The 27764-nt window shown below is 42.8% G+C and overlaps 1 protein-coding gene across 1 annotated transcript; it reads left to right on the top strand.

Moving 5' to 3' along the window:
• Window positions 1–409: 409 nt before the first annotated feature.
• LOC144727658 (centrosomal protein of 89 kDa-like) lies at window positions 410–27249 on the top strand. The gene is given in 24 exon segments (XM_078606636.1): window positions 410–518; window positions 521–570; window positions 4346–4455; window positions 5384–5530; window positions 5979–6037; window positions 6750–6871; window positions 7776–7854; window positions 8286–8311; window positions 8498–8534; window positions 9399–9517; window positions 11332–11385; window positions 12446–12529; window positions 13092–13155; window positions 15164–15282; window positions 16070–16120; window positions 16377–16460; window positions 17986–18098; window positions 18945–19072; window positions 19622–19781; window positions 20020–20187; window positions 21187–21328; window positions 21903–21992; window positions 22128–22297; window positions 23425–27249. Coding segments are annotated over 24 exon segments (2418 nt in total). The 3' UTR covers window positions 23558–27249.
• Window positions 27250–27764: the final 515 nt, after the last annotated feature.

Genomic DNA, 27764 nt, shown 5'->3' with positions numbered 1-27764 from the left:
AAATCGTCCAAAATCGCGTGACGTCATTTATGGACGGCCCCTTACAACACCAAACCTTTTTAGCAAGGAATCATGTCTGCATCAACCACATTTACTTGTGGCGAACATGCAAACAAAAAAACGTGCTCTGATAGTAAGTGCATTGTCTCTGAAACGGATAGGTCCACACCAGAGACAGCCAGAAAGGGTAAAATCTACTCTTAGATATATTTTTAATGTTGGCAAGGGATGTCCCATGATTAAAAAAATGTTAAAACTTAAAAAAAAAAACTTCAAATCTATAATTAAATAACGAAGCCCGGCAGCGACGCCTTCCCATTGGTCAATCCACCCCCCCACCCCCACCCACCTCCCCACGCGACGCTGAACCAATGGGAAGCTCTCGCTTGGCAACGCGGAAGCCATTGCCATGGCAACCAGGTACGGTCGTCACGGGGCGACGACTTCATTCATTCGTTCGTTCGTCGCGTTTCGTTCGCAGCGAGACGACGACGCGACTCGTTCGCTTCGCGTCCGTCTCGGCGTGAGACGCTCGCAATGTTCTCCAAAGGCAAAAGCAAGTGGGAGTTTGTAAGTCGCGTGCGGTTGTAAATGCGTTGTTTATCGCCCGTCGTGTCGTCGTTGTTGTTGTTTACACATTCGCCGCGAAATAAACGTTCGCGCTGCGTTTACTTTCATTTCATTCGGTTGGAGAAAACAAACAAACTTGTGCGAAACCAGCAGTGTGTTGTCCCGTGGAAGTTCTGACTCGTCCCTTGTCGAAATGTGGAATGTGCGTCAACGATGATGAGATATTGAGCGTTGAGGTACTGTCATTTGTGTACGTGACGTTCTTTTATCGCAGTGTAGGAACAACAGTGCCTTTAATTAGTCAGCTAATCACGCTTTTCAGTCGTGGGAAAATGTTGTCTATAATTTGAGCGGTTAAACCGAAGTCTGAGAGCCCACGGTCCTTTAACCTCGTTCGTTTGCACCATAGTTGATGTTATACCGTACTGTAGTACTGTACTAACATCCTTCAGGATGAATATACCCAAGCCTTTGGGGCCGTCCATAAATGACGTCACGCATCTGGGGGGGTCAGACATTTGTGACGATGTGTGACGAGGGGGGGGGGGGGGTGAGAATTGTGACGTCACATCAAAATGCGTAACTTTTAATAAATATAGACAACACGTTCTACTTCATTAAATATACTTTTTTATAAATATTTTCTCCTACAACATCAGAGTGCAGCGGCACATTAAATACGCACTACAATGACAATAGTTTAAAGCGAGTTGAAGCATCATTGGATTTGAAGCATGTTTTTTTTTTTTTGGGGGGGGGGCAGAGCTTTGTGACGTCATATTTGAGGGGGGGGGTCAAAAATCGTCCAAAATCGCGTGACGTCATTTATGGACGGCCCCTTAGCCCTCTTTACACTTCACTGACGATCTTGGTGGAAACCTACCGTTTCGAATAAGGCTATTGGAAAACACTCGGTGAACAAAGTTGAGAAAGGTATTGCTGAGTACACACAAAATGATGCCACCACGTCCCAGCATCGCTTTCTTCAAGGTTGTCTCGTGGGTTTAAAACATTTACCCATCATCCAAGGTCTGCTCTTGCACCATCTATCTCACCATGGCATCTGTCTTTAAGTCTTCTCCGTGGAAGCCAACCTCTGGGTGTCACTCAAGTGCCCGCCTTGGTAACCTGTCATGTGCTGCTCCACCACTGCGCACATGCCTCACCCATATGTCACTTGAGTACAGTGATACACGTGTGTACATCTACAGCCCTTTTGTCAATCCACTGCTGGATGAGTATTTACCCACACTGTGCGTGTCGTTGGTGTTGGGGTAGACAGGGAGCATAGTACAGTTTAACACGTAGGCTTTCGCGACCAATATTGTTCATAATCAACGATTTTTGGGTTTAGATCGCGTTATTTATAAATGTGTCGTAACCCTCCACCACCCGACACGGCCAATCAGTAAAAAAAGTGTCACGTTGACAAAAGACAAATAGTTCACTGCTTTAGCCCACCGGTGTGTTGAAGCGTGAAACCACAACATTTACAATTTGAGTACGACGTTTCGCTGGTAATTGCATCCAGCATCATCGGGCAATTCGCCAGAATGGTGAGGCTCTGCTGTGTCTCCCGTTCTTATATAGAGCAGCAGCAGGGTGACGTCATCATTAACTCATTAACTCATCAGGTGCAAAGATTTGAGGGGGGGGTTATTGTAATTATATACTTGATTAGTAATAAGGCTATTGTTACGATGCGAGTTGTAGATTAGTAATCATTTGGAATGTGTTCTATTGTGATTATGCTACATTAATAATCAGTTAGTGCTTGTTTCCCTTATAAGGAATTGTAATGCATCTTATTTAATAATACGCTTCCAGGCCGCACTAAGCCTGTAGCTGTCTGAGCGATTAAAGTTATTTCTGTTTCTCTCAATCTCAATGGATTCTCTAATTAGTCTTTGCCAGTAGTAACTAGTTTTACACAACACTTCAACGTTGTCAAAATCAATTGAGTGTCCCTGTTGACAAGCATGTTCTGCCACTGCCGACAGTTGTGTTTGCGATAGTTTAATATTTCTCTGGTGTTCTTTTAGTCTTACACTAACGTTACGCCCTGTCTGTCCAATATAGCATCTGCCACATACACAATTAATCCGATATACACCTTCTGTTGATAATTTAGGTAATTCGTCTTTAGTGCACGTTACTAATTGTTGAATTTTGTGTACTGTACCAAATCTTACTGTAATGTTTTGCTTTTGCAAAACACGGGCTAATTTGTCAGTTACTCCTGAGATAAATGGTATTTTTATTGTTTTAATAATCTGATCGCTTTCAGCAGTGTTGCTTTGCGATCGTGATTTGGCATTTAGTGCTCTGTTAATTTGAGCATTATTGTAGCCATTCTGTCTTAGTGCTTCTTTAACATGTTTAATCTCTAGTGAGAGAGATTAAACATGTTAAAGAAGCACTAAGACAGAATGGCTACAATAATGCTCAAATTAACAGAGCACTAAATGCCAAATCACGATCGCAAAGCAACACTGCTGAAAGCGATCAGATTATTAAAACAATAAAAATACCATTTATCTCAGGAGTAACTGACAAATTAGCCCGTGTTTTGCAAAAGCAAAACATTACAGTAAGATTTGGTACAGTACACAAAATTCAACAATTAGTAACGTGCACTAAAGACGAATTACCTAAATTATCAACAGAAGGTGTATATCGGATTAATTGTGTATGTGGCAGATGCTATATTGGACAGACAGGGCGTAACGTTAGTGTAAGACTAAAAGAACACCAGAGAAATATTAAACTATCGCAAACACAACTGTCGGCAGTGGCAGAACATGCTTGTCAACAGGGACACTCAATTGATTTTGACAACGTTGAAGTGTTGTGTAAAACTAGTTACTACTGGCAAAGACTAATTAGAGAATCCATTGAGATTGAGAGAAACAGAAATAACTTTAATCGCTCAGACAGCTACAGGCTTAGTGCGGCCTGGAAGCGTATTATTAAATAAGATGCATTACAATTCCTTATAAGGGAAACAAGCACTAACTGATTATTAATGTAGCATAATCACAATAGAACACATTCCAAATGATTACTAATCTACAACTCGCATCGTAACAATAGCCTTATTACTAATCAAGTATATAATTACAATAACCCCCCCCTCAAATCTTTGCACCTGATGAGTTAATGAGTTAATGATGACGTCACCCTGCTGCTGCTCTATATAAGAACGGGAGACACAGCAGAGCCTCACCATTCTGGCGAATTGCCCGATGATGCTGGATGCAATTACCAGCGAAACGTCGTACTCAAATTGTAAATGTTGTGGTTTCACGCTTCAACACACCGGTGGGCTAAAGCAGTGAACTATTTGTCTTTTGTCAACGTGACACTTTTTTTACTGATTGGCCGTGTCGGGTGGTGGAGGGTTACGACACATTTATAAATAACGCGATCTAAACCCAAAAATCGTTGATTATGAGCATAGTACAGTCCAACAATGGTGAATGCTGACAGTGGAGTCCTGCAACAGCCTAACAACAACACCTGTTCTATGCATGGTGGTCACCTGTCGAAGGACCATCTAAGCTCAACCCTGCTTCGCTTCTGAAATTTAATGAGATCGGGATTATTCTGGGTGATTGGGCCATAGGCAATACAGTGACATGATGAGTCAAAGGCAGGCGTCGTATTCCTTCTGTTACTTCGAGAAACGTAATATATCCATGACGGCTTTGGGAGGTCTTTATCCAGCAATGCGTTGAACATGGCTGACAATGATGATTCCTTCTGTTACTTCCAGAAACATGTCTGTGCTGGGCTTGGTCCAGCACTCACGCTGGCTCCTCTCCCGGCCGTGCCCATCTCCCCGTCGCCGCGCGTCCCGGAAAACATCCTTCGCCGCAAACCCCAGTACAACATGGCCAGCATTGAGGGCACACGAGCAGGGCACTTCTTGATGGCATTTAGTAACCGCACATTCATGGTGGTTCATGCAGCAGAATATGGGATGTGCCAGGGCTTCATTTCACATTGAATATTTTCTAGAGTGGACATTTAGACAGAACCACGGTGGCCTCTAAGTAGCCACAGCCATATACTTGATATGGTGTGCTGGGTGTGGAAAAATCTTCTGGAAGGCTCACTCGAATAGATCAGGCTGATATGAATTCCTAATGTGTGCACACTTTTATGGTTAACAAAACATTTAGCCATAATGCACTGGCACAATCTTTGCTTGTTCAGGAGTGCACATGCAGTTCAATTAAACACAACAAATTGACATTCTGATAAACATGTATCCATTTCATCACTAAACAATCTGTTTCAATTGTAATAAGCACTGCACAAAATGTGTATTTAAATAAAATCTAGTGTTTCCTAAATGTAATAAAATATCTTATGGTGTGTGCCCCATTAGTAATGTGAGCACACAATATTCTGTACTAAATACCAAATGAGTAATATGCATACAGATAACTGGACAATTTTGCTTTTTCTTCATTAAGCACATGCTAAATATATTAGCTATGTAACAATATTCACCGCAACACTGATATGAGGTCTACGTTTTTGTTATCCTAACATCCGCATTTACATTTATTCTTACATATCACGAAGAATACATTATAGAATGAAAATCTGTATTAATTTATCAATCAACTGTTAAATGCATGCATAATTATATGAACGTATTCTTTTTTTTTTTACCGGAACAATATTTTAAGCAGTGGCCTATTTCAGAGCATTTATCACGGTGGTTTTGTCACCACCACCATTCAGCAGAAGATGGGCCATCCATCGCCAACTGTTAACCTGCATGGCCGTGTGTGTATCCCAGCTCTGCCCTGGCAGCGGCCGTGTTTGTGTCATCGATGACGGGCCGTGTCGTGGGCATGCCCCTGGCGAATCTGCAAAGTCAACGGCCTCGCTCCTGGTCCTTCTCGGACACGTACAGCATCGTGGAGCCGTACGGCCCTACTGGCCAGTAAGTTTGTTGCCCTTCTGAATTAGGGTTGGAGCACGTGTTGCCCGGCGTGATGTCCGACGTTTCACTCCACATGCTGGGACCTTCTTTAGGGACTGAATAGTTCCTGAGAGCGAAACGTAAAATTCGGTTTCATGGAACCTCCAGTTTCTGAAGAAGCTTCCAGCAAGTGGAGGGAAACGTCGAACATTATGCTGAACAACATGTGATACAACGCAAGCACACATTGGAGAGCCAGACTCTTGTTGAGTAGCCTTTTTTAAAGCTATACTTTCAAACCACGGTTTTTAGACCAAAGCACGTAATCACACTTGTATTGATTGTTTACAGACATTTTCAATCATTTTAAATGCAAATGTAACAAATTTCCATAGTTTTCATTCCCATAAACAGGCATATCAAAATGTCCACTTTGATACCATGTCTGCTCTTTTCATATTTTCCAAAGATACCTGGACGGAGTTGAAGTTCCACTTTCTGATGGCGAGGAGTCGTCCAGAAGTCAAGGTACTTCAGCACAAAACACGTTTTGTACATGATCACCAAAACTACTAACTTAAATGTGACACGTACATGCTCTGGTCGGGATCTGTCTGGGTGGAGGAATCCGATGAGCTATGAAGCTCTTTTTCACAGATGTTCAGTCGGGACTTGCAATCCAGAGGTTGCTGATTCGATCACATTGCTCGGATCATATACAAAATCCTGTTCTAAACCAAGATAATACTGACAATTACAGTTCATTAACTCAATAGTCATATCATAAAACTTCACAATGGTAAAATAAATATGTATTCATAAATTAATTAAGGACCTCTGCAGCTGCCATTAATTTTAATGTTCCACAGTGATCAAAAAGTACCGCTCGATTTGCAAGTCATGTTGTAACTCATGTAGTAATTTACATAAAAAAACCATCTGCTAATCAGGACATAACCTCATGTTGTTTGAGTCACGTGGGCTCAGTCAAAGTATCCCAAGTCAATCTGATTTTTGTAGTAAAAATCTGGTTGAACTGATGATAAACAGAACTAATGATATACCCTTACAAGGCATCGCAATTTAATAATTTAGAATTGTACTTATGCCTCGGGTTTGACGTCTTCTCTTCAGGATAGTGCAAGAAGGCAAATTGCAGATGTGCGTCTTTGGAGTCATTGTGCCCAGAGGCATCATTTGATTCACGAGAATGTGCCCTTTTACATTTGTGTTACAACAGCAGTGGAGTCTCGCGCAGAGACGATGTCTCCAGACCCCGACTCACAAGGCAACCTGGGAGAGAGCTCAGCCATCCGCCAGGATTTGTCAGAGATGTACGCCCAGCCGAACAAGAATAAGCATGTACGTGCCAACGATCAGCACGTCTGAGCATTAATTCCTTCACAAGATTAGAGAAAGCCTTATTAAAGGAAAACACAAACTATACATTGATAAAGAAGCAGACAACACCTTCGCATATCTGTCCCTCGACATTTTACACATCTCATCAGCCACATGGCCTTCTGGGAATGCGTAATTTCAACAACATCGGTCCAATTCCTGTTGTACAGAAGCTCACCTTTGTGAACTGGTGTTACACATACCATCTATTTATTTAGTTTATTAAAGTTTGAGTCTCCACGATAGAGGAGATTCTTAGCAGAGGGAGCAGTGGTGCAACGGTTGGTGCACTGCGCTATGGACTGGCCACCTTTTGTTTGACTCCCATCCACAGGTGTCATCAGTGACGAGTGATATCTGAACCAATCCTGGGCCCTAGATTCTCTCTTTAACCTTTTTTAAGGCAATTTTAGTGAATTCATGACTTATTAAAGTTGGTCCACACTTTAGTGATATTAACCAAAAATGGCACAAAGAAAGAAAAAAAAGTTTTAATCTTTTAGTTTCCCTGTACCATTCTCAACATCCATAGCAATCTATAGCTAGGTATGACTTGCTGATGAGCCCTTATGAAGGTGAAACTATAATGGTAGCTCTATTGTGTTCTTTGGATCTTTCGGTAATGTCACGTAGATAGGTTCAAATTAATAAAAAGGAGGATGACGATCGTTTGTGTTGTGATCGAAACGTCGTAATTGATTTTATTTTTTATTAATTTGAACCTATCTACGTGACTTTACCGAAAAACCCAAAGAAAATGAATTCCTGTAGTCACGAAAGCTTTAAGTCCAGCTCTATTGTGCTTACATATGTATAATCTCGTTATTCAGTCTGATTTCTTCAATTGCTCTGTTGCTGCTTGCAGGCTGAGGTTGCAGAAGTGACAGAAGCCATTTCAAGTGAAGGGCATTCAAACACTCAGCAGGCACAGAAACCTAAAAAGAGTAAGGTCGTACACCAACACAACCATACTTGGTGTTGTTCTTGGTGGCTTTGTGATACATTTACATGGTGTTAGTTAATGGGCATAGCCTGCCAAGGTGACCGATGGTTGTAGTATATGACTCGCAGTTTAAAGGTTGCAAATTAAAATATCTCTCTCAGACATCAGCTCAGCCCACCATATCTCAAGGATAGATCAAATGAGTACCACGTTATGGCTAAGTCAACAGTGTCCGATGGAGACCGGCTCTTGCCATGGTAATGAGGAATTCCACGACTGTCTTAGGATCATCAGCAAAGATGAGCACAGCTCAGTGCTCACGTAGAAACACTTTGAGGTTAAGCGCATAATCTGTTTCATTCGTTTAAGAGTACGCATGCAATCATTTGTGTTTGTGTATTAATTTTTTTAATGTTTCTCTTCCTGTAACAGAGCGTCAGCCCGAAATGAATCCAAAGGTGTGATATGCTGCTGCAATTTAACATTCAAGAATTTGCTGTAACGACTCAGGCCCCGTGCATATATTAATGTCAGTTAAACTCGGGGTTGCGATCGAAGTTGGGACATGATCACGTGAAACTATAACGGTAGCTCAGCTGTGTGTGTGTTGTGAGTAATCTTGATATTTTTTGAATGATCCTCAGGTGACTGCGAACACACCAAGGGATGGGGAACGTCCAGGTAAAAGCAAAGAGCAGCAGCTCACTCACAACGTGGGCACATTTAAGAGGACTTAACAAAACATGCAGGCATGTGTTTGTGGCACAAACCTACACCTCAACATCTGTACATTGACATTTACGGCTCTGTGTTCATTCACCACTGGATGGGAGCCTCCCTGTGCCAATGTGGATTGTGGGGGCTATTGGACCACCTTGGTTTAGTGTGTTGCAAATGGCATTGGTGTGATTTGTATCATGGGCATACATGCCTCATCCTCCATGTGTGTGCTGCTAAACTCTACAGCTCATTGCCCACCTCTACCCACACAGTTATGATTTGCAATCGAAGGTTGACAACTGTTTATCCATGTGGACCACTTGCCACTCTCAGAACTTATTTTCTGACGTTGCTATCTTCACATTTGATTTAGAAAAGTTTTTTTGGTTTGGCCATGTTTGTTTATTGTAGTACGGAGTTAGAATTGATGGCTTTAATCTAAGTTGTCTTGTGGTTGTTGTTGTTGTTGTTTGGCTTGCATCCCACTGGGATTTTTGCACAGCGTTGGTGTATGGTGCTTTTTTTCTGGAAGACTTTGCAGTTTTTTCCTGGATTTTTCTGTTTGCGCATAGTCACTTTAAAATGTTTTCTTGTTCATGTTTTAGTTTTTTGTTTGTTGCGGTTGCACCCGATTCAATAGCCGAATGGCTCACAGGGCTATACCAAATAAATGAAACTGAAACACATTGGGCCTAGAGTTCCTTGAGCCTCCGTGATATTAAAGCTGTAGAGGACATCTGAGTGGTGAAACCTCACACTCCTCTGTAGGTTTCCATGTTTTTTCGTCAGACGCTGACCACGTGTCTGTTTGCCTGCGGTCACCAGCCGATGCGCTCAGTGGCTCTGTCCCAGACGACGTGGCCACTCTGAAGGGGATGGTGCACAGGCTGAACGTGCTGCTCAGTCGCTACCAGGCCACCTTCCGCCCTCTGACAAAAGAAGAGGTAACCTCCCCCCCCCCCTTGTGTATGTATAGTAAAACCTTTGATTGCGAGTAACTTGGTCTGCGAGTGTTTTGCAAGACGAGCAAAATTTTTAAATAAATATTAATTTGATAAACGAGCGAGGTCTTGCAATACGAGTAGTACGTGTATACGCTTTGTCTGCCGAGCGTCACGTGATCACAACTGATATACGAGTGCTTTGATATACGAGTGCTTTGGATTACAAGCACGTTTCTGGAACGAATTATGCTCGCAATCCAAGGTTTTACTGTACATGCTTACTACCAGGAGGAAGTGCTCACGTTAGATTTTTTTCTGAACATCTCGGCTACATTTTCCTGAATGTAGAAAAGACTTAGGTCAATTCGAGGGTCAATTATGACTGATACTGTGTGACCCCCACACATTGTGGGTTGTTGGCTTTTTTTATTTGTGCACAAACAGTGGACATGCAGAGCCTTGGTGAAGGTACTTTACACTTATGAATGTTGATGTTGGAGATATGTAGGTAAAAATGAATGAATGTGTATTTATGTATTAATGGGTCTTCTAATTTAACTATGGTAATGTGTACGTGTAATCATTTTCTAGAAACACTCTCAAAATTTTCACATCTTTTGCGACCACGTGAGAAACACGTGATTTGAATATATTTTATGATAATATCTTTTATTAGGTGAAGCTAAGTATATTTACCATTCACACAGGAAAATGATTGCTGAAAATCTGAAATTGTATTTTTGTATGAATCCTAGAAAGTCACTGGCATGCTCATTATAACAACGTTCACTATTAACTTCTAAAAACAACACGAAATGCTTACCCAGGAAAGTGCTTCACTCAATTCTAAGATCATCAACTCAGATATCAGGTGAAATTGACTGAGCAGGTGGTCGCTAAAATAACTACTAACCCAGTGGTGTCTCATCATTAAAAGGCCGCCGGAATCAGGCACCATCAATGAAAAAATAAAACACTATACTGACCTGCACATCCGGCGTTCACAAAATGTGTGCTAATGGACTAGATAATGTTCAATTTCATAACGGCGGCAAGAGATATGGCGGTTTAAAATGGAAAATTGTGGCGGAGGAAAAGAGGAAGGATGGGTGGCACTGAGAACGGGAAATGTTTTTTTATAGCTCACAGAGGAAGTTTGTTTGAAGAAGCATTACATTTTATTTGGGAGTGACGCTGATTGGGAATTTAAATGGACGGAGACCATAATCCCATTTTATTTAAGTGAATGAGAGTAGGGATAACGTACAGCCTTTGTTCACTGTTGGATGAAGGCCTTCCCACTCTGTCTCAGTCATGGGGGTTGTTTGACCATACCTCACTACATTTGTCAATGCAGGTTGGTGAATGGATGTGGAGCCCAGGACTGGTGCAGAAATCACTCACCACTGATGTTAGCCAGGAATTGAACTCAGGTTGTCGATTTCGTATCAGGGTACACTAACCACTGCGCCACCACTCCCTTGCTTATTCAAGTTACTGTAGCTTAAATGTTCTACGGATGCGCGACTGAAATAATGTGTTAGTTCACACGGACAATAATGGAGGTTCATGATTCTTCCAGGTGTACACAATTGTCCTGGCCATTCCGTTAAATATATGCAAAATAACTTGATGATTCCATGATAGGGAAACACGTGTGCATGCTGGGAAGCATGTTTCTCAGCTATTTGCTTAGCTAGGAATGTGGAATTGTGTCCACCTGCTCAGGACCGTAGGGCATGCTACACTTTGAGCTTTCCTGCTGTGATTCATCACAGGGACATAAGTTGACTCCTTTTCCTTTAATCCCACAGAGGAAGAAGAAGGCAAATGGATTATGCTTCAAAGGGCCCCTCCCTCCATGGCTGGTAATCCTCTGGGCCTTATTCGTTGTTTCTCACACACCTGGCTTCAAGACGGTTCCATTCTAAACGGAAGTCATACAGCCTATCATCTTTTTCAAGCCGAAAGGTGCATTGGTTGTTTTGCAGTGCAGTGTTGTACCAATGAGTCTGCCACCGAGATGGAAAACTGCCTTCTTTTTTCAACTATAGCTACTTTTTGGGTCGTGTCTTTGTGCTTATGTGGTGATTTCTGATGGGTTTTATTGATAATTGCAAACAATTTTTTTATATTGTGGATAAGAGGCTGAAATTCAAATTATCCACGTTTTTGTTTATCCAAAGAACTGTCAGCTTGTGTCATGAATCGGAAAAGAGAAATGCTGTACTGCGAACTTCTTAAAAACCTAGCATCAATGTATCACATATCATCTTGAAGCAGGGGTAAAAACATTAAAATTTAAATAAGAACGATAGTAAAAGTAAGCACCGACTCGTTTACCCCTAAAAGTGCTGAATTGATGACTTGGAAAAAGTGCAATTCTATGACACCAACCCTGCCTCCACACACTTATGTGTCTCTGCGTGAATACTTCATATAGATTAGGTCATTAGGACATGAAGTGTCAGAATGAGGCTAACAGCAGGTTGTTAGGACTTATTTTCATAGCTTGTACTTGAGATAGTTTGGGTCATATTCACATGTTGCCAAAATAAATCACCTGTGGCGATTTGCCGCATTGTTGGTGCGTGGAGAAATTGGAACGTCTCCCCAAATTATCAGCTGAAAAGGTACCTCAGCTAAAGCATGAATAAACTCCCGTATTTTATTTACCAGGTAAAACCCACTGAGCCATTATCTCTTTTGCACAGGTAACCCGGCCACACATGATAGGTCATCGAAGTGGCTTATACCATATGTGGGAATTTATAGTGTAGTAGTTATGGTGCTAGCTAGGAGAACAGGTGGGAGAGGTTAAAGAGGGGTTGGTGTAGGCCTGGTCCTAGCTGGAGTCTTCTTCAGCCGGTTAGGCCCACGTTTTATGCTACAACGAGTTTCCTTGGCTCGAGCATCTGTCCTGTGCAGGTGGACGTGCAGCACATGCCCCCTCTTCTGCTGGAGTATGACAAGGAGCTTCAGCAGAAGGAAGAGATGATACACAATTACGAGGTACAGCTGATATGTACACTTTATGGACAATCTTCTGAAAATCTGATGTTTGCTATAGCCCGATGGGTACGTGTAAATATTGTGCATTTTGTGATGCAAATATGACAATTGGAAAACATTTAGAGCTTAGTTCACTGACTATTTATAAGATAAGACCTGTAAATTGGGTTTACATATTATAATGTACAATATATTCAAACAAGTGCAACATATATAAAATAAAAAGTTATTTGTTACGTATGCTATTTATTACGTATCCAACGGTGTATATTTTAAACAGTGCAATATATAATACAAAGGCAGGGTATTTGTTAATTATTCACTGGGCTCATTGCTCGAAACTGATTCTTGGTGAACTTCTTCAACCATGTTCAGTGTGTTCTGTGCTCATCGGATGCCACTGATGCACCTTATAGATATGTCAAATAACAACACACTTTTATAACAGAGAGACATTTTGTTAAATGACAGTCTCTTCCAACACAAAGTTCTTCTTCTTCCAAGACTATTCCCCATTCGGCCACCTCATTCTCTGTGAATGATTCGAGCCATCTGTTTGCAGGAGGAACTACATGCCCTGCGTGAACAGATGAAGGGGAACAGAAGGGTTGCAGGAAGAGGAGTCGGTAATAAGCTTTTGACTTCATCGCAATGGCAGCAACACACACCATAACACAAGTCCTGAATGCTATGCTCGTTGTTGATCAGGGGAGAGGTGGCGCAGTGGGTTAGTACACTGTGCTATAAACTTGACAACATGATTTTAGATTTGAAGTTTTTGTGACTGAAAGGATTCATACTCTTTGGCTTTTTCGGAAAAGTCACGTAGGTAAAAAAGAAATAAATGAAAAACAACTAAATTAAATCACGACGTTTCGGAGGCAACACAAGCTTCCGTCTTCAGGTGGAACCGTTACAGCCAAAATCACTGTCGTAAGTGATCACTTACGACAGTGATTTTGGCTGTAATCACTTACGACAGTGATTTTGGCTGTAACGGTTCCACCTGAAGACGGAAGCTTGTGTTGCCTCCGAAACGTCGTGATTTTATTTAGTTGTTTTAACCTTCTTCTTGGTTTTTTCGGTAAAGTCACGTAGAAGGGAAGTAATAAAATAATAAAAATAAAACATAATAAAATGAAACAATTCTTTGTTTCATTTTTGAAAATGAAACAAAGAATTGTGACTTTACCGAAAAAACCAAGAAGATGAATCCCTGCAGTCACGAAAGCTTTAAATCGAAATTTAGTTGTTTTAAATTTATTTATTTTTTACCTACGTGACTTTACTGAATTGACAACATGAGTTAGATTTTTGGCCACGGCTAATTTTAGTGGCGAATGATACCTGAACCAGTCCCCCTGCTTTGCTGTACTGATAGAGCATGGGGAGACCCACGATGAATGTCTGTATGTTTTTGATTATTTTGTTATGCATCAAATGCCTTTTATCAATTGATCGAGCGTGCTTGATTCCCGCTTGCAATTTGTGAGTTTAAATCCCATTTGAAGGTTGATTCAGCCCATCATCATCCTGCAGTCGATAAAATAAGTATAACTTTCTGGGGCATCAACAGCATTTGTCCCATAGGGAAACCAGCCCCATATGTATGTGGAATGTTTACCATTCAGGAGGAGCACTGCCCAATGCTTATTGAACCATAGCCACAGCTTCAATATGATTTTATAGAAGGGACATTGAGCAAGAATCCAAATCTAGGATCCTCATGATAAATAATTAATCTTGAGACTCAATGAGTCCTAAGATATATAAAAACCTACTCTATATATCAGTGTTTCAACCATTGCTTGTTAATGATACAAGTGGATTTATTATTGACTGTTTCGTACTCCGTTGCCATTGCAGTTCCTGAAATATTCCCTTGTTTTGATTGTCTAAAATATACTTAAAAGGGGCAACTTGTAATTGATCACCAGAATTTTTCAGAACCAATTATTAGCCACCGGAGGCGCAATAGCTTGTGCATCTCACCTTCATACAGGCTGGGCTACCCTACCTACTTTCTGTGCTCAGGACTGGCAGTCCTGCACATTGTGCGTCTCGCTCGATTGCTCACGGCTTGAGTGGGGATCTGCACAGGCGTGGGTCATTCGCACTGGGTTGATATGATCAAGTACTCTTTTGGACTTGAACTGAGAAGGGCGTGCAGTTTGTGTACAACAGGTATCGGATGCTTGAGGGTATGTCTCCTATGGAGGAGGCTCGTGAAGGACGCTTCTGGGCAGTTGGAGGCACTCGCCTTCCAGCAATAAAGGAGGGCAGAAGAGCAATGCTCACAACAACGAACGGAGCGCCGGGCGGTTAAAATGCAGCAAGTTGACACAGTAGGGGGCACAGGTGGTGCATCTGCCAGTCATCTCAGTCAGTCAACCCATGGCAGTTGGGTCTGTCCTGTGACCTGCCAGCAGCGAGCCTTCGACACTTCATGTGGCCTCGAAGTGCACCTGGCCTGGCACAGGCACCATGGTGACATCACCGCCACTTGGTGGCGAATGGCGGTTGTTGGTGCTCTATAGGCGTGCTTGCCTGAGCAAGGAGACCTGCTTGTTCCTTTGCCGATTCCCACACGCGTGCTTGGCACTAACAGCATGCCTATGGATATGCCGTCGGCAGACGAGGAGTCGAATGACCATGCCCAGGAGGAGGTGGTCTCCCTGAACGAGATGGTGCACAGGCTGAACGTGGTGTTGAGCCGCTACCAGGCCACGTTCCGTCCTCTCACGAGAGAAGAGGTGACCCTTTGGCTCATTTGCCAGTCTGGAATTTCCATCGCTGGCCATAAAACGTCCACACACTTATTTGGGCATGGAGACCCTTTGACTTGCTGGGCTAATCTAATAATGTGCTGCTGTATGACTAACATCTAGCAAACAGAATAGATAGTGTACTCGTGTTTATCTTGTATACATTGCCTTTCATAAACTGCGGTCAATATGAATGTATTTGCTCTGGCAGCGCCTCGCGTGCGATCCCTCCACCGTGGCCGTGTACACAGCAAGGCGCCCGTGTACGCAGGGCCTCGTCCTTGCGCCACTTTGGGTTCCCCGGCTCAAAGCTGAACGATTGACAAACACCTCGCATTGCATCAATAAGTGTGTGGTGATGTCGATGATGAAAATACATATCTTTCAGTAGATATTTTAATTATTGATATTCTAAGTTGACAGAATGATTATATGAAATATAGTGTAATACATCCATCCATCAATAAGTGTCTTTATTGAGCAAACACAACAATCCAAACACTGCATGAAATGTTCTTTCTCTCCAGGTCAAGCCGTGCGTTCTCAAATAAAACAAATTAGAATGTTTATAGGGATGTTTTGCTGCTCTTAGGTATATCGTTCATTCTTATACTATTTTTGGTTCTCAATTTATAAGTGGAATGGCAAAACATACTTTCATAGTTGTATAATTATTACAGATCACAAATGTTGCAATCTTTCAATAATTAGAATTCTAATCATCGTTGTTGCTGTGTTGTCACCTATAATGCAATGGTGCCCTTTCATTTCACAGAATAAGACGCCAAATGTTCTGCGCTTCAAAGGACCAATCCCTCCCTGGCTGGTAATCCTTCTGCCTAGTTACTTATTTTCTTAATCTATAACAGAGTCCAGACCTACAGTTGTAAATTAACATGACCCCCCTGTATTTTGAGGGAATGGGAGCTATTAACATGATAAACGGACACATTTCCATAAATTCCACCAATTTGGCTACAATTCTGCCATGAATTGGCAGCAGAATGATTTACACATGTACATAGGACAGGTTAAGTGATTTTTTATTTATTTGCCAATGTACTTGGGCTTTGTGTGTATAGGTGGATGTGAGGATGCTGTCTCCTCTCATCCTGGAGTATGACATTGTCCTTCAAGAGAAGGAAGACATAATTTGCCTCTTCAAGGTAAAGTGCTGACTGACCACAATTAAAAGGCTCAATTAAAAATCCTGCATTTTGCTCATTCCTGTCAACTTCTTCTCTCTCAGCTCACTTGGCTACCCATTGCATACCCTCTGCTCCAGGGCCCAATAACTTTTGTCGATATCCTTCAGTGGGCGTTCACTCTTTCTCCTCTGCTGCCCCTCTGGCTGATGAAACTCCACTCTTATGGTCTGCACTGCCAACTTTGTGTCCCTGTTTTAGTGCAGACATTCCCCTTCTCTGATTATCACCTCCTGTCTCTCACCATCAAATGTCTTCTACTTCATTCACAATACATCGTGGCCCCCTTCTCTCTGTCATGTAAACCTCCCCGACTCACAGCATCTTGAGATGGCAGTCACATTAAGTAGCTAAGTACAACAACATTGCATTTTGTGGAATGGCAATTAAAAAAAAATATTTACCAAATGTTTAGCTTCACCTACGTGTTCAGCCTCATTTAATATTTTTGTTCAAATTAATATTTAACCATTTTAACTCTGTGTTAGGTTGTTTAAGGTTTCCCTTGAACGTTAGATATTTGTGGTGGTTTCCGTGTATGAAATGTTATAAGTCCACATTGTGGATATATTTTTGCGGTTCCAGCAGAAGCTTGCCTTATTTTGGGAAGCACTAGTCCGCATTATGCTCATCTCACATTGGACTTAATCCTCCAACCTGAGATCTTACTCCGAGTCCCAAACTATACAGCACTTTGGCAATGGTTACAGCACAATAACAGTTGTTACTATTACACCTCTTTGCAAATCAAGCACTCAAATACAGCATCCCAAACTGTGCACTCTGCTTCTCAACCAAAAAGCCACGTTTTTGGCTGGTGCACAGTTCATTAAGGTCCCACTTCATCTTGACTCCCTTCATTGGCCGCAGCCCTATTCTAGCTCGTAGATTACTTGACAGAATTCATATATCATTCTAATGCAAAAGGACATTGATATGTCGATGAAACGTATGAAATAGCTGGGATGAAGGGAAGTCTTTTTTGATACAAACTGCCATGTCACAGGAGAGACCCATAGGCTCAGAGCCTATCTGTCATACTGACTATCATCCAATGTCAAGACAAGAACCCCAGCTTAATATAAAAATAATATTATAATAACATTATCAGAGTTGTGTTTTTTGTTTGCATTCCGACCGCAGGTATTGTGGTCGATGCAAACATGACTCCTTGTAAAAAAGGTGTCAGTTTTGTTGCCAGATAAAAGGGTAAAAAAACAATTATCATATTTTGCTACTGGCAAAGGAGGTTCCAATGGTGTAAATATAATATTGTTTGCAGGAAATCGCTTAATAAGGGATTCATGTCCAACCTTATAAAGGGAGACCATGGAGGGAGAAGGGAGATGGAGTTTGGTTGGCTCATTGTTCTTAACATCACTTGTAGTTCACTCTGGGTCTTAACACCTGAGTGCTCGTGTGTGTGCCGCCAGTTGCTCTCTCACAGTCGTGTTTCTGTTGCTGCACCGGCTGACAATTCTTGCAGGAGGAGCTGCAGGCCCTGCGCACGCGCACGGAAAAAGTGGCAGACGAGAACGAGGAGCTGCAGCTGAAGCAGCAGAAGTTGCTGGCGGAGAGCGAGGAGCGTGCTGAGGAGCGGTGAGGAGGAGGAGGGAATAGCAAGCTCCCCCTGGTAGCAAGCCGAACCTCGGCCTGCTTTTCCTAAGCAAGTGGTCACTGGCCGGTGCTCATCCTGAACCAGTTTTGTCTTCCCGCTTAGATACTCGGCTTAGTGACCCCTGAAGGATGATGAGCTGAATTTCTGACTACAATTTGAATTCACAACGATTCCAAATGTGGGTCAAGGCCTCTACCACTTTGCCACCTGTCCAGAAAATTACAATAACAGTATCGGATAAATGTTGCTGACTTAAAACTTCTATTCTTCAGGTCAAATCTTTTTTTTTATATATACATAATTATGTATACAGGATATTCCTTGACTTACGAACATCAGTTCAGATAATCATCACAGGTCTGGGCCGTGAGTAGGAATCGAACTACGGTCGCCAAGTTGTTTGTGTGCACGGAAATAGCAGTATCTCTTATTGCCTGCTCACACGTCATCCCCATCGACGTATGGTGACCTGTATAGGCATTCAGTTTAACTGTATTACTTGATAAATCGCTTCCAAGCCTGTAACTATCCGAACGGTTAAAATTATTTTTATTTCTCTCAATTTTGATCGATTCTCTAATTAGTCTTGGCCAGTAGTAACTAGTTTTGCACAGAACTTAAACGTTACTAAAAGTACTTTTTTTGCCAAGACACCTGTGCGTTTATATAATGTTTAACTATATACACCACCACACACCCTAATCGCTTACAATGCCGATTTGTTTCCTGGACAAAATTGGGTCTCGGGAGGCGGGAGTGAAACTCACGCGAGGGCTCGGGTGGCGGTGAGTTTCACGCCGCTGTGACGGGTTGTGACCCTGTGACAGGCGGCTCATGCGGGAGCAGGCCCAGCTGGTGGTGGAGGAGAACAAGGTGCTGCTCGACCAGCTCGGCCTGCAGCGGAGAGCCCACGGGGAGGCGTGCGAGGACACGCGCCGCAAGCACGAGAGCGCAAGTAAACGCAGCAAGCCCCTCGTCCGTCAACGGGGGGCGGCGGGGGGGGGGGGGGGGGTTACGTTCTTGCAGATAGCCGCAATCGGCAAATCTGCGATCCGCAAACTCAAAGGAGAATGGGATGATGAGGGTTTGGTTCACAATTCGTAATACGACGCCCCACCCCCCTCCTTTTGTTTTATGTTACCCTACATCAACCAAAACATTAAACGGGAAGTATTTTGAATGTAAAATATGATTGATATTTTCCCACGTAAATGCATAGAATTTAAAACATTCATGTAGCATACAATACTGTACACATGAGACCTCCATCATCACCTCTCACGATCCTGCGATGTCATATTTCACCCAGCACCTGCACATGAACTCATCTTATTTCCCAATCTCCTTCGCTGACGCCTTCTCCGACGCCTACCATTCCTCGGTTGCCACTCTGTCAAGCCTTGCACACGTTTTCTGGTTGCCATCTTAAATCCCGGCTCTGCGATCCATGCAGTGATACAGACCTTCCTGTCGTGACGAACTGCTGTGCTTGCGCGATCTCCAGTGGGCGAGATGACGCGGCTCTTGGTGGCCAAGCAGGACGAGAGGGATGCGCTGGAGCAGGATCTGGCGAGCGAGCGGCGCTTGCGGGCCCAGCTCACCGAGCGACTCGCCGGCCGCGTCAGCAAGAAGGAGCACGAGCACCTGGTCGCCTCCCTCACGCGGTACGCGGCGGGCGCGAGGAGGGGGCGGACAGCGGGACAGACCGACGGGGGCGTAGGCAGCGCCGTCTCTACCTGCGCGCATCGCACGTCGACAATTACCGATGCCGCACCTCCCATCTTACAAGCGTGCGCGGAGCCCCGCGGTGGTCGCGTCGCGCGGACACCCCGTGACTACACCACTAGCGTCGAGCTGTCCCACTGGTGGGCTCGAGTGAGCTGCGGTTGTAATTTGTTACAGAGAGCTCAAGGAGGAGGTGGACCGGCACATGGCTGACGAGCAGATGCTGAAGGAGCGGCTCGTGGAGGCTCAGGCTGAGGCGCGCAGACAGACACTGGACAATGCCGAGCTGTCTGCCGACAATAAAGAGCTGACCAATGACCTCAACCTGATCAAGAAGAACTTGAGGTGTGACGGCTCTGTGACCTTGCATAGGGGGCTAATGTGCAGTGCATGCCAGTGTGCAATACATGTATTGCCGAGAATAGAGATGAAGTCCTAAGTGGGATCGACATCAGTTGGCACAAATTTGCAGAAGTGGTTAAAAGGGGGAAGCTGACCCTGCTAAGGGTATGGAGCCTCAAAGGTTGGAGGAAGAAACCACTTCTTGTGAGTGCCTGGTTGATGTGCCTTCTGCACATTTACCACGTAAACACCTGGTGAGTATGAAGAAATCTGATAATCCATGGACTTTAGCGTCATTATTTTACAGAGTATTTAAATTCAAACATCTTGTGTATTATAATTGGCCCTTGTCCCGGCAACCCGGTTATGACAACACCCTCGTGCAGGTTGAAACCCGCAATGGTCATACCACCACATTCACCCTATCCCTGCCTTAACTGTATCCTTTTGTCTTCTTGGTTCTTTCGGTAAAGTCACGTAGAAGGGAAATAATAAAATAATAAAAATAAAACATAATAAAATAATTCTCACGACGTTTCGGCCACAACGCAAGCAGCCGTCCTCAGGTGAAGAAGAACAGGTCTGTCGGAAACCCCCCTCCACCTCCTACGCATTCCACAAGTAGTGACTAATCCCATATCTGCATTTCCCATAAATATGCTAAATTCTTCTTGATATGCAAATTCCTTTGTCAAGTGCCCTTCCTCCTCCAACCCAGCTTAAATATACGCTGCCAAGTCTGGTGGTGCTCATTTAGACACTGTCTTTCCGACAGACCTGTTCTTCACCTGAGGACGGCTGCTTGCGTTGTGGCCGAAACGTCGTGAGAATTATTTTATTATGTTTATTTTTATTATTTTATTATTTCCCTTCTACGTGACTTTACCGAAAGAACCAATAAGATGAATCCCTGCAGTCACGAAAGCTTTAAATCGAAATGTATCCTTTTGTCCCCAACAATAAACATAACTGTAACCCTTTCTGCTTATCTGCGTTGTGCAGGTCTGTGCAGCAGACGGCGAACACGCTGACTCAGCAAGTGGAGGAAGTGCGTGACGTAGATGAGACAGCCACCCTGCACCTCTCTGCCATGGTTCGTGTGGCCAAGAATGCCCGGAGAGAAAAATCAAAAGTCAAGCGCTTGGTAAGTCGTGAGTTGCATGGTTTTTACTCTCGCGCGCTCACGATCCCTCAAAAGTCTCACTCTTCAGAATGTACCGGGTTTTTTTTATTCACACGTTCGCTGAGCATGGGCCCAAAGACCCAAAATGTCAAGTAGCCAGCAACAAACAGCATTGTCAAATTCGTAATAAATATGTGTCAACACATGTCCTGAATTAAGCAAGGTTAAGAGAGGTTGGGAAATTTGAGCTTGGAATTCAACTCCAGATACAAGTCCTGGCAGAAGGTGGAGTGGGGTACCTAATTGGTCTGGGATTCACGTTCCCTTCTCATCATACTGGACATCTGTGAAAAAGAGCTTCATAGCTCATCGGATTCCTCGAGTCTAAATAAAGATGCAGGTCTGATTCTGATAAAGATTCTGATTCTGATGAGCCGCAATATTTTACTTTGTATCATCGTAGTTCAGTGTATTATATTGAATGTCCTCGTCGTCATGGTCAACACCTTCACTGACGACACTTTCACTCAGCGCGAGTCTCACTTCTACCCTACACCAGATCCTCACCCGAGCAATCCCTTTGCTCTCTCGGCAGGCAAAGACCATCGCTGATGAATACCGATTGACGCTGAAGGAATTGATCAAGAGGAGCAGCGATGACGGTGAACAGCCAGAGAAGTTACAGGTGAGAGCCGGCCCACACTCGCTCACTGCCGCTTGAAATCACCGCTTTTCATGTGTGTTGATTAACATCCCTTTGGTGGGGAAAAAAGTAAAAGGCAATTGTTACAAAACTTGCCATGTGTCTGTTTTTGTGCAGGACTCCAATAAGCAGATGTTGGTCAGCATGGAGAAGCTCTCCCAGAGTCTGAAGCAGCAGGAGGGGGACACGGCAGAGAAGCGGCTGATGTATGAACAGAAGATCCGCAAGCTGCAGTTTCTGCTGCAGCAGAGGCAATGTGCCCTGGATGAGGTCACGGCCCAAGAACGGTACAGACACCCTCCTGAGAAAGAGCCTCGCCATCCACAGAGGCTTTCCTGTTTATTTGTTAGACGGACAGTCCCATTTAGCCAGTTACCCAGCTATTTTAGCATGAGAGATCCACGGTGCAGTAGCAAGGAACAGGAACAAACAATTTCAGAGCGATGTGTATGGTGAAACAAGCAACAGTGGGACAGAACGCATCTAACTCAAGCCAAAGTACCTCCTCCTCGCTCCTATGAGCGCGGGGTAGCAGTCATCACCGTTGGCAGCTAGGAGCAAGTGGAAGTTGAACATTCCAGCGGCAGGTGGTGGTTGCGGTGTTGGGCTGAATTACAACGAACAATCGCAATGCCTCTTGTCTAAGACTGCCTCAGTGAGTCCGGAGATTTGTTTTTACATGATTATTTGCCTTGATTAAACCTAGCATTGCGTAGGGGTGACAATAACGTTAGAAGCCGAAATCCAACTTGCTGCACTGCTATATTCTGCCCATCTCACTGCCGAGCGTGTTTTTTAGTTTCACGGCGCATTATTAAATGTGCGTCACCCACCAACCCCTCCTCCAAAGCGCTGAAGTACAGGTGTGTGCGCTGCCACAGGTGGTACTTGCTTTATTCCAGCCACTGTGCTGATGTCCTCGGGTAGACTTTGCCTTCATTGAGCTCCCAGTGGTGACCTTATGTGTTGCACTCCACATTTAAAACAAGTCTCATAGAGATCCATCATTCACGTAAACATTATGTTTAGTGGTGCATTCAGAAATAAATGCGTAAAACAAAGCCCTCCAATAACAAAATATTGCGTGACATTTAATTGTTAAAAATCTTAATTAGTGTTTGTTCTGCATTAAAAAAAGTCCATAAAATTTGTTTCTAATTAGTAGGGACTGCCATTGGGGTGTCCAATTGAGAGCCGTGCACATAAATGCATAAGTTACTTCTCAAAGGTACCATCTCACTTCCTTCAAACGTGCATGTGTGCCACTGCATAGCCCTTAAAAATCATTGGCTTGAGTAAACTGCATCGGAAACATCAGAATGGAGTAACAGGGCCAAACAAAATCGTAATGAAGTAAATTTAAACTCAATAAACAAATCTTCTTGCGTAACGGCTGGCTTGCCTTCCATTGCAGACAGCTCCAAACCGACCTGGATGTAGTCTTCAAGATCAAGACCCGAGAGGATGCCCACCTACAGAGCATTCTGTGGGACACTCTGGGCAAGGAGACGTATGGTGACTCGCCATCACCCACACAGCGGAGCTAAGCACGAGCTCCGTGAGAACGCTCAAGAGTCAGAGGCCATCGTCGCCGTTGCCACTGATGTCACCACACTTCATCTTTGCTTCTTTCCTTCTGCATTGTCGACCTCTGACCTGTGACACTGTGACAGCGTCTCACCATCTTCTGTTTGATCAATGGCCTCAGTGCATCCATTTGGTTACCTGAGCTCTTTCCTGCACTTTTACCCCAAATATTACTCTTCACACAGTGCTTTGCTGTCATCTCCTATTCTGAACTTCCATGGTACTTATCATATCCTAACAGAAGATATTAAGCATCTTCTCCACATGTACCGATAAATTAAGTCCAACATTTATTTTCTAGTTACTTTGCTAAAGTCCTGCTGTTTAACCCGTACGATAACATCGACATCACTCACCCCTTACCTTGAACATTTGCCTCAACGTAAAATGTTAAATATTGAATGTACTAAGTTGGTTTGTGTCGTAAATCAAAATATTGGTGATGACAAACTTGCCAATTAAATTATGTAGTTGCATGCGTTTTATTTTTAAATGGCTTTCTCAGTGGGTTTACAGCATTCAAGCACCAATGACTCTGCCGTTCAACACCCGTTATTGCCATGTTACACTCAACGACAGATTGGTAACCAAGCGATGCTCCTTTTCATTACGTGTTGGGTGCTACAGCACAACAACTGGGCTGTTTCAAAAATATCAGAGATTTTATTCTAAAGTAAACTAAAAACTAAAATGTGTTTTATTTGACCAGATAAGGCTCATAATTCAGGACAAATTATGGATCAGGGTCCATGTTAGGACACCGCTTTTGTTTAGAAAGTTAGTCATTGTGAAGAGTTTTATTAAATTGGTCTAGGTTACAATTTTAATTTAGATATGTTGCTGAATGATATACAGGGTGTTTCAAACAGATGGACCCAATTTCAAAACAGTATATTTCACGATGGCAACATGTTACAATTTCACAAAAAGTTACAAACGGTTTAATGAGTTATTAAGTTTCCTAACCATTTTATAAATGCTCTATGTGCCCTCCACCTGCTGTACGGACAACATCGAGATGATAGTTGAATTCATCCCAAACGCCTTTCAAAGTGTCTTCTTCCACTGAAGTCAGTGCTGCCGTGATTCTGTTTTTGAGGTCATCCAGATTAGTTGCTAATGCTGGCACAAAAACACGGTCTTTTGTGCCACCATGCTCTTTGACATTGGCGGATCAATGCAAAAACGCCGTTGAAACGCACGTTGCACCGCAATTACGGATTCAGTTTTTCTGAACTGCAGAACGAAAAACGCCCCTTGAGTTGCGGGTCACCATCTTGCTAATGACTGAGGCTAGGGGCTGTTTGTGCGCTGGGAGAGGCATCTAGCGGTAACCATTTGAAACTCTATGCCCCGCCTTCTCTATGCCCCGCCCTTTCAAGTGGTAAGAGTTTCATTCATGGGCGGTTCGTGGTTGCAGAGATATAGCGATTTAAAATCGGGGCAAATATTTTTTAATCACCCTGTATATCTCTAAATCTAGGTCGATAAGTGTACTCGTTTATCTGAGGTCTACTTCCGTTCGTGACCTAAAAAGGTCACACAAGAGAACAAGGTTACCTGACCCACAAATTAATACAAATATCTTCAAAAGAAACACATCAAACTGAATTGTATTTGTGATCATTTATCATTAACAAGTATAACCCGTAAAAACAAAGTTTTTCACTATAAATCCTTTATATGCGTGGCGGCTAGAGTCCTCTCGTCCTCTGGCTTGAGATGGCTGCCACCTATGGGTCAGATGATTGCATTGCACCATTAAGCAATTGGTAATTAAATATAATATTTTTGTCCTAAAAAGTGTAAAATTTTGGAAAAATTTTTTCACGAACATTAATTGTCACGCACAATGAGTCTGTGTGGAAAATGTCAGCTCAATTGGATCACGGCAAGTGGGTTAAAAAACGACCGAAAGATTTGCACGGTCGTAAGTAGGCAAGCGAACTTAATGTAAAGGATTTAAAAATGAATATGCTTGAATTGCACAACAATCAAAGAAAGCTGATTATCAATACTGATTAATGCTTATATATTTATGCCAAACACATTTATTGAATACCTCGCGTTTTGAAATGTAAAACATCAAATTGAAGGTGATAAATAAAGTACATTGTTACGTGCGACATTGTTTGAAATTTTACAATAAGTTTATATATTATTGCAATCAATTTTTTTTATTGCAAATGAAATTGAGTAAAGTTGTTTCTTTTATTCATTAGACGTTAAAGATTTGCGTGTAATCTGATGCACACTATGCTATGCCAATGAAATCTGGTGATTTTGCACTGGTGATTGAGAGTGAATTCATGTTCGTGTTTGTCTTTTAGCTTCACAAAATTGTTGATGTTTACTGTCATAATTGCGAATCATGTTGTATGTGTCGCAGTGCTTACACATATTTACAACCTGGCGCTTGTGGTTACTAGTGACTGTTGATGTTGTTAAATGCAGTAACATTCATTGTTTCTGCCAGGAATAACTACCCATGGATATCCATGCCCCCAGTATGGTGGCCACCATTTCAGATTTGACCCGGACAGCCCAGGAATTGGCATCTTTGTTCCGATGATTGAAATTTATTTGTACCGAAATCTGGTGCCGGTATTGCGGTGAACTTTATTGTAGTAAATGTTACAGTTTTGAAAGACCAAGGCTGACTGAGAAATAACACCCAGCATCACTTTAAACGGCTGTAGTCTCTTCATTAAGCTTATTTTGGTCTTCAAAACTCCAGCCACGTTTTCACTCACTTGTGTATAGTAACTTTCATTCATGTTACACCAGGTGGTGCTGTTTTTATATCACTGAACTCGCAATCGGGTGCTTTCAATATTAAATCTGGCGTGGTCGACTGAACCACTGTTCATAAAACTGGCTTCCGTCATAGGAATGTGGAATTTCCACTACTGGCACAATTTCATCATGGAGATGAATACGGTCCCACACTCGTATGAGCATGGAGGTATTCTTACTTGAATGATAGGGGAAAAATCACAGTAAAAGTAACTGCTTTTGTCCGGAGCCAATCTATAAGGCCCCCCAGGAAACCTGGCTTTTGGAAGTGTGAATAGAATTGCTGATAATGATGTTGCTCACATTAAACCCATGCATTAATGCTCACAAAGAGCTTACACTTGACTTGGAACAAAACCAAGTGGCAGCCGTCTTTACCCCACACTTGGCTCCACTCGAGTGTTCTCTCCTACTGTATGTGTGTCACTTTGGCTTGCCCTTCCTTGACACCCTCCAACTCAATAATAATTTGTAAAAAAAAATGGAATTTCGCAGATGACTCCCCTCTGTGAGTTTTCACTGGTGAAACATTCCTTAGGCACTTTGTGTAATGTTTGCTCTTGGGTCCCACAATTACCTGTACACCGGCCTGGATTGAGGTATTGTGTGAAGTGAAATAAATCGACTGGCCATTACACATTCATGGCAATCAGATGCTGCCTGTATTGGGCAGCACATAAAGTAGGTATCAAACCGGTCTGTGTGGAGTTTGCGTGCCCTCGTATGCACGGGGTTTCTTCATTATGGTATACATTCATAATACTCAGACATAAAGACTCGGTGATGCTTTCTTTGTGTATATCCCTGGCTGCCTGATGTGAGTTTGAAGCTTCCTTAATAAAAACTAATATAAAATCATTAATTTACAGGCCATCAATTGGCACTGCAGTGAAGTCACTGATTTCACAGCGATGTTTTAATATAAATGCAGCGACATCACGAGCACGCTATGACAGAGTGCCTGAGACTGATTTTAAAAGATGTGGTCTATCAGGCACAGGCACACGAGAGCTGTTTGCTTTTTAGGTTGTGTATTTAGACTAAAAATTGTGGAGGAAAAAACTCAGCTGTTTGACACTGTGAGGTTACATTTCGGATGGAAGCTATTATTGGCAGATGGTGCTCACTTGCCTTGTGGTGCTAACTGTAGAGAGATGTGATTGATGTAATTGCGTTTATGTGGCATTTTTATATAAATTTTCATCATCATATTTGTCCAGATTGGATCACGAATATTATTTGTAAATCACCCAGAAAATGAAGTCACATTTGTGATACAAACACATCTTCTGCCACAAACTTTATCACCTCTATCGAATAAAAGTTGAAATCTCACAATTGCTGTCCTGGCAGACACGAAAGGTGTAAGCT

This window comes from Lampetra planeri, chromosome 26, assembly GCF_965212315.1.
Source record: "Lampetra planeri chromosome 26, kcLamPlan1.2.h2, whole genome shotgun sequence".
NCBI classification, from domain to species: domain Eukaryota; kingdom Metazoa; phylum Chordata; class Hyperoartia; order Petromyzontiformes; family Petromyzontidae; genus Lampetra; species Lampetra planeri.
The sequence above is the reverse complement of the archived record's forward strand: the minus strand, read 5'-3'. Positions and strand labels throughout refer to the sequence as shown.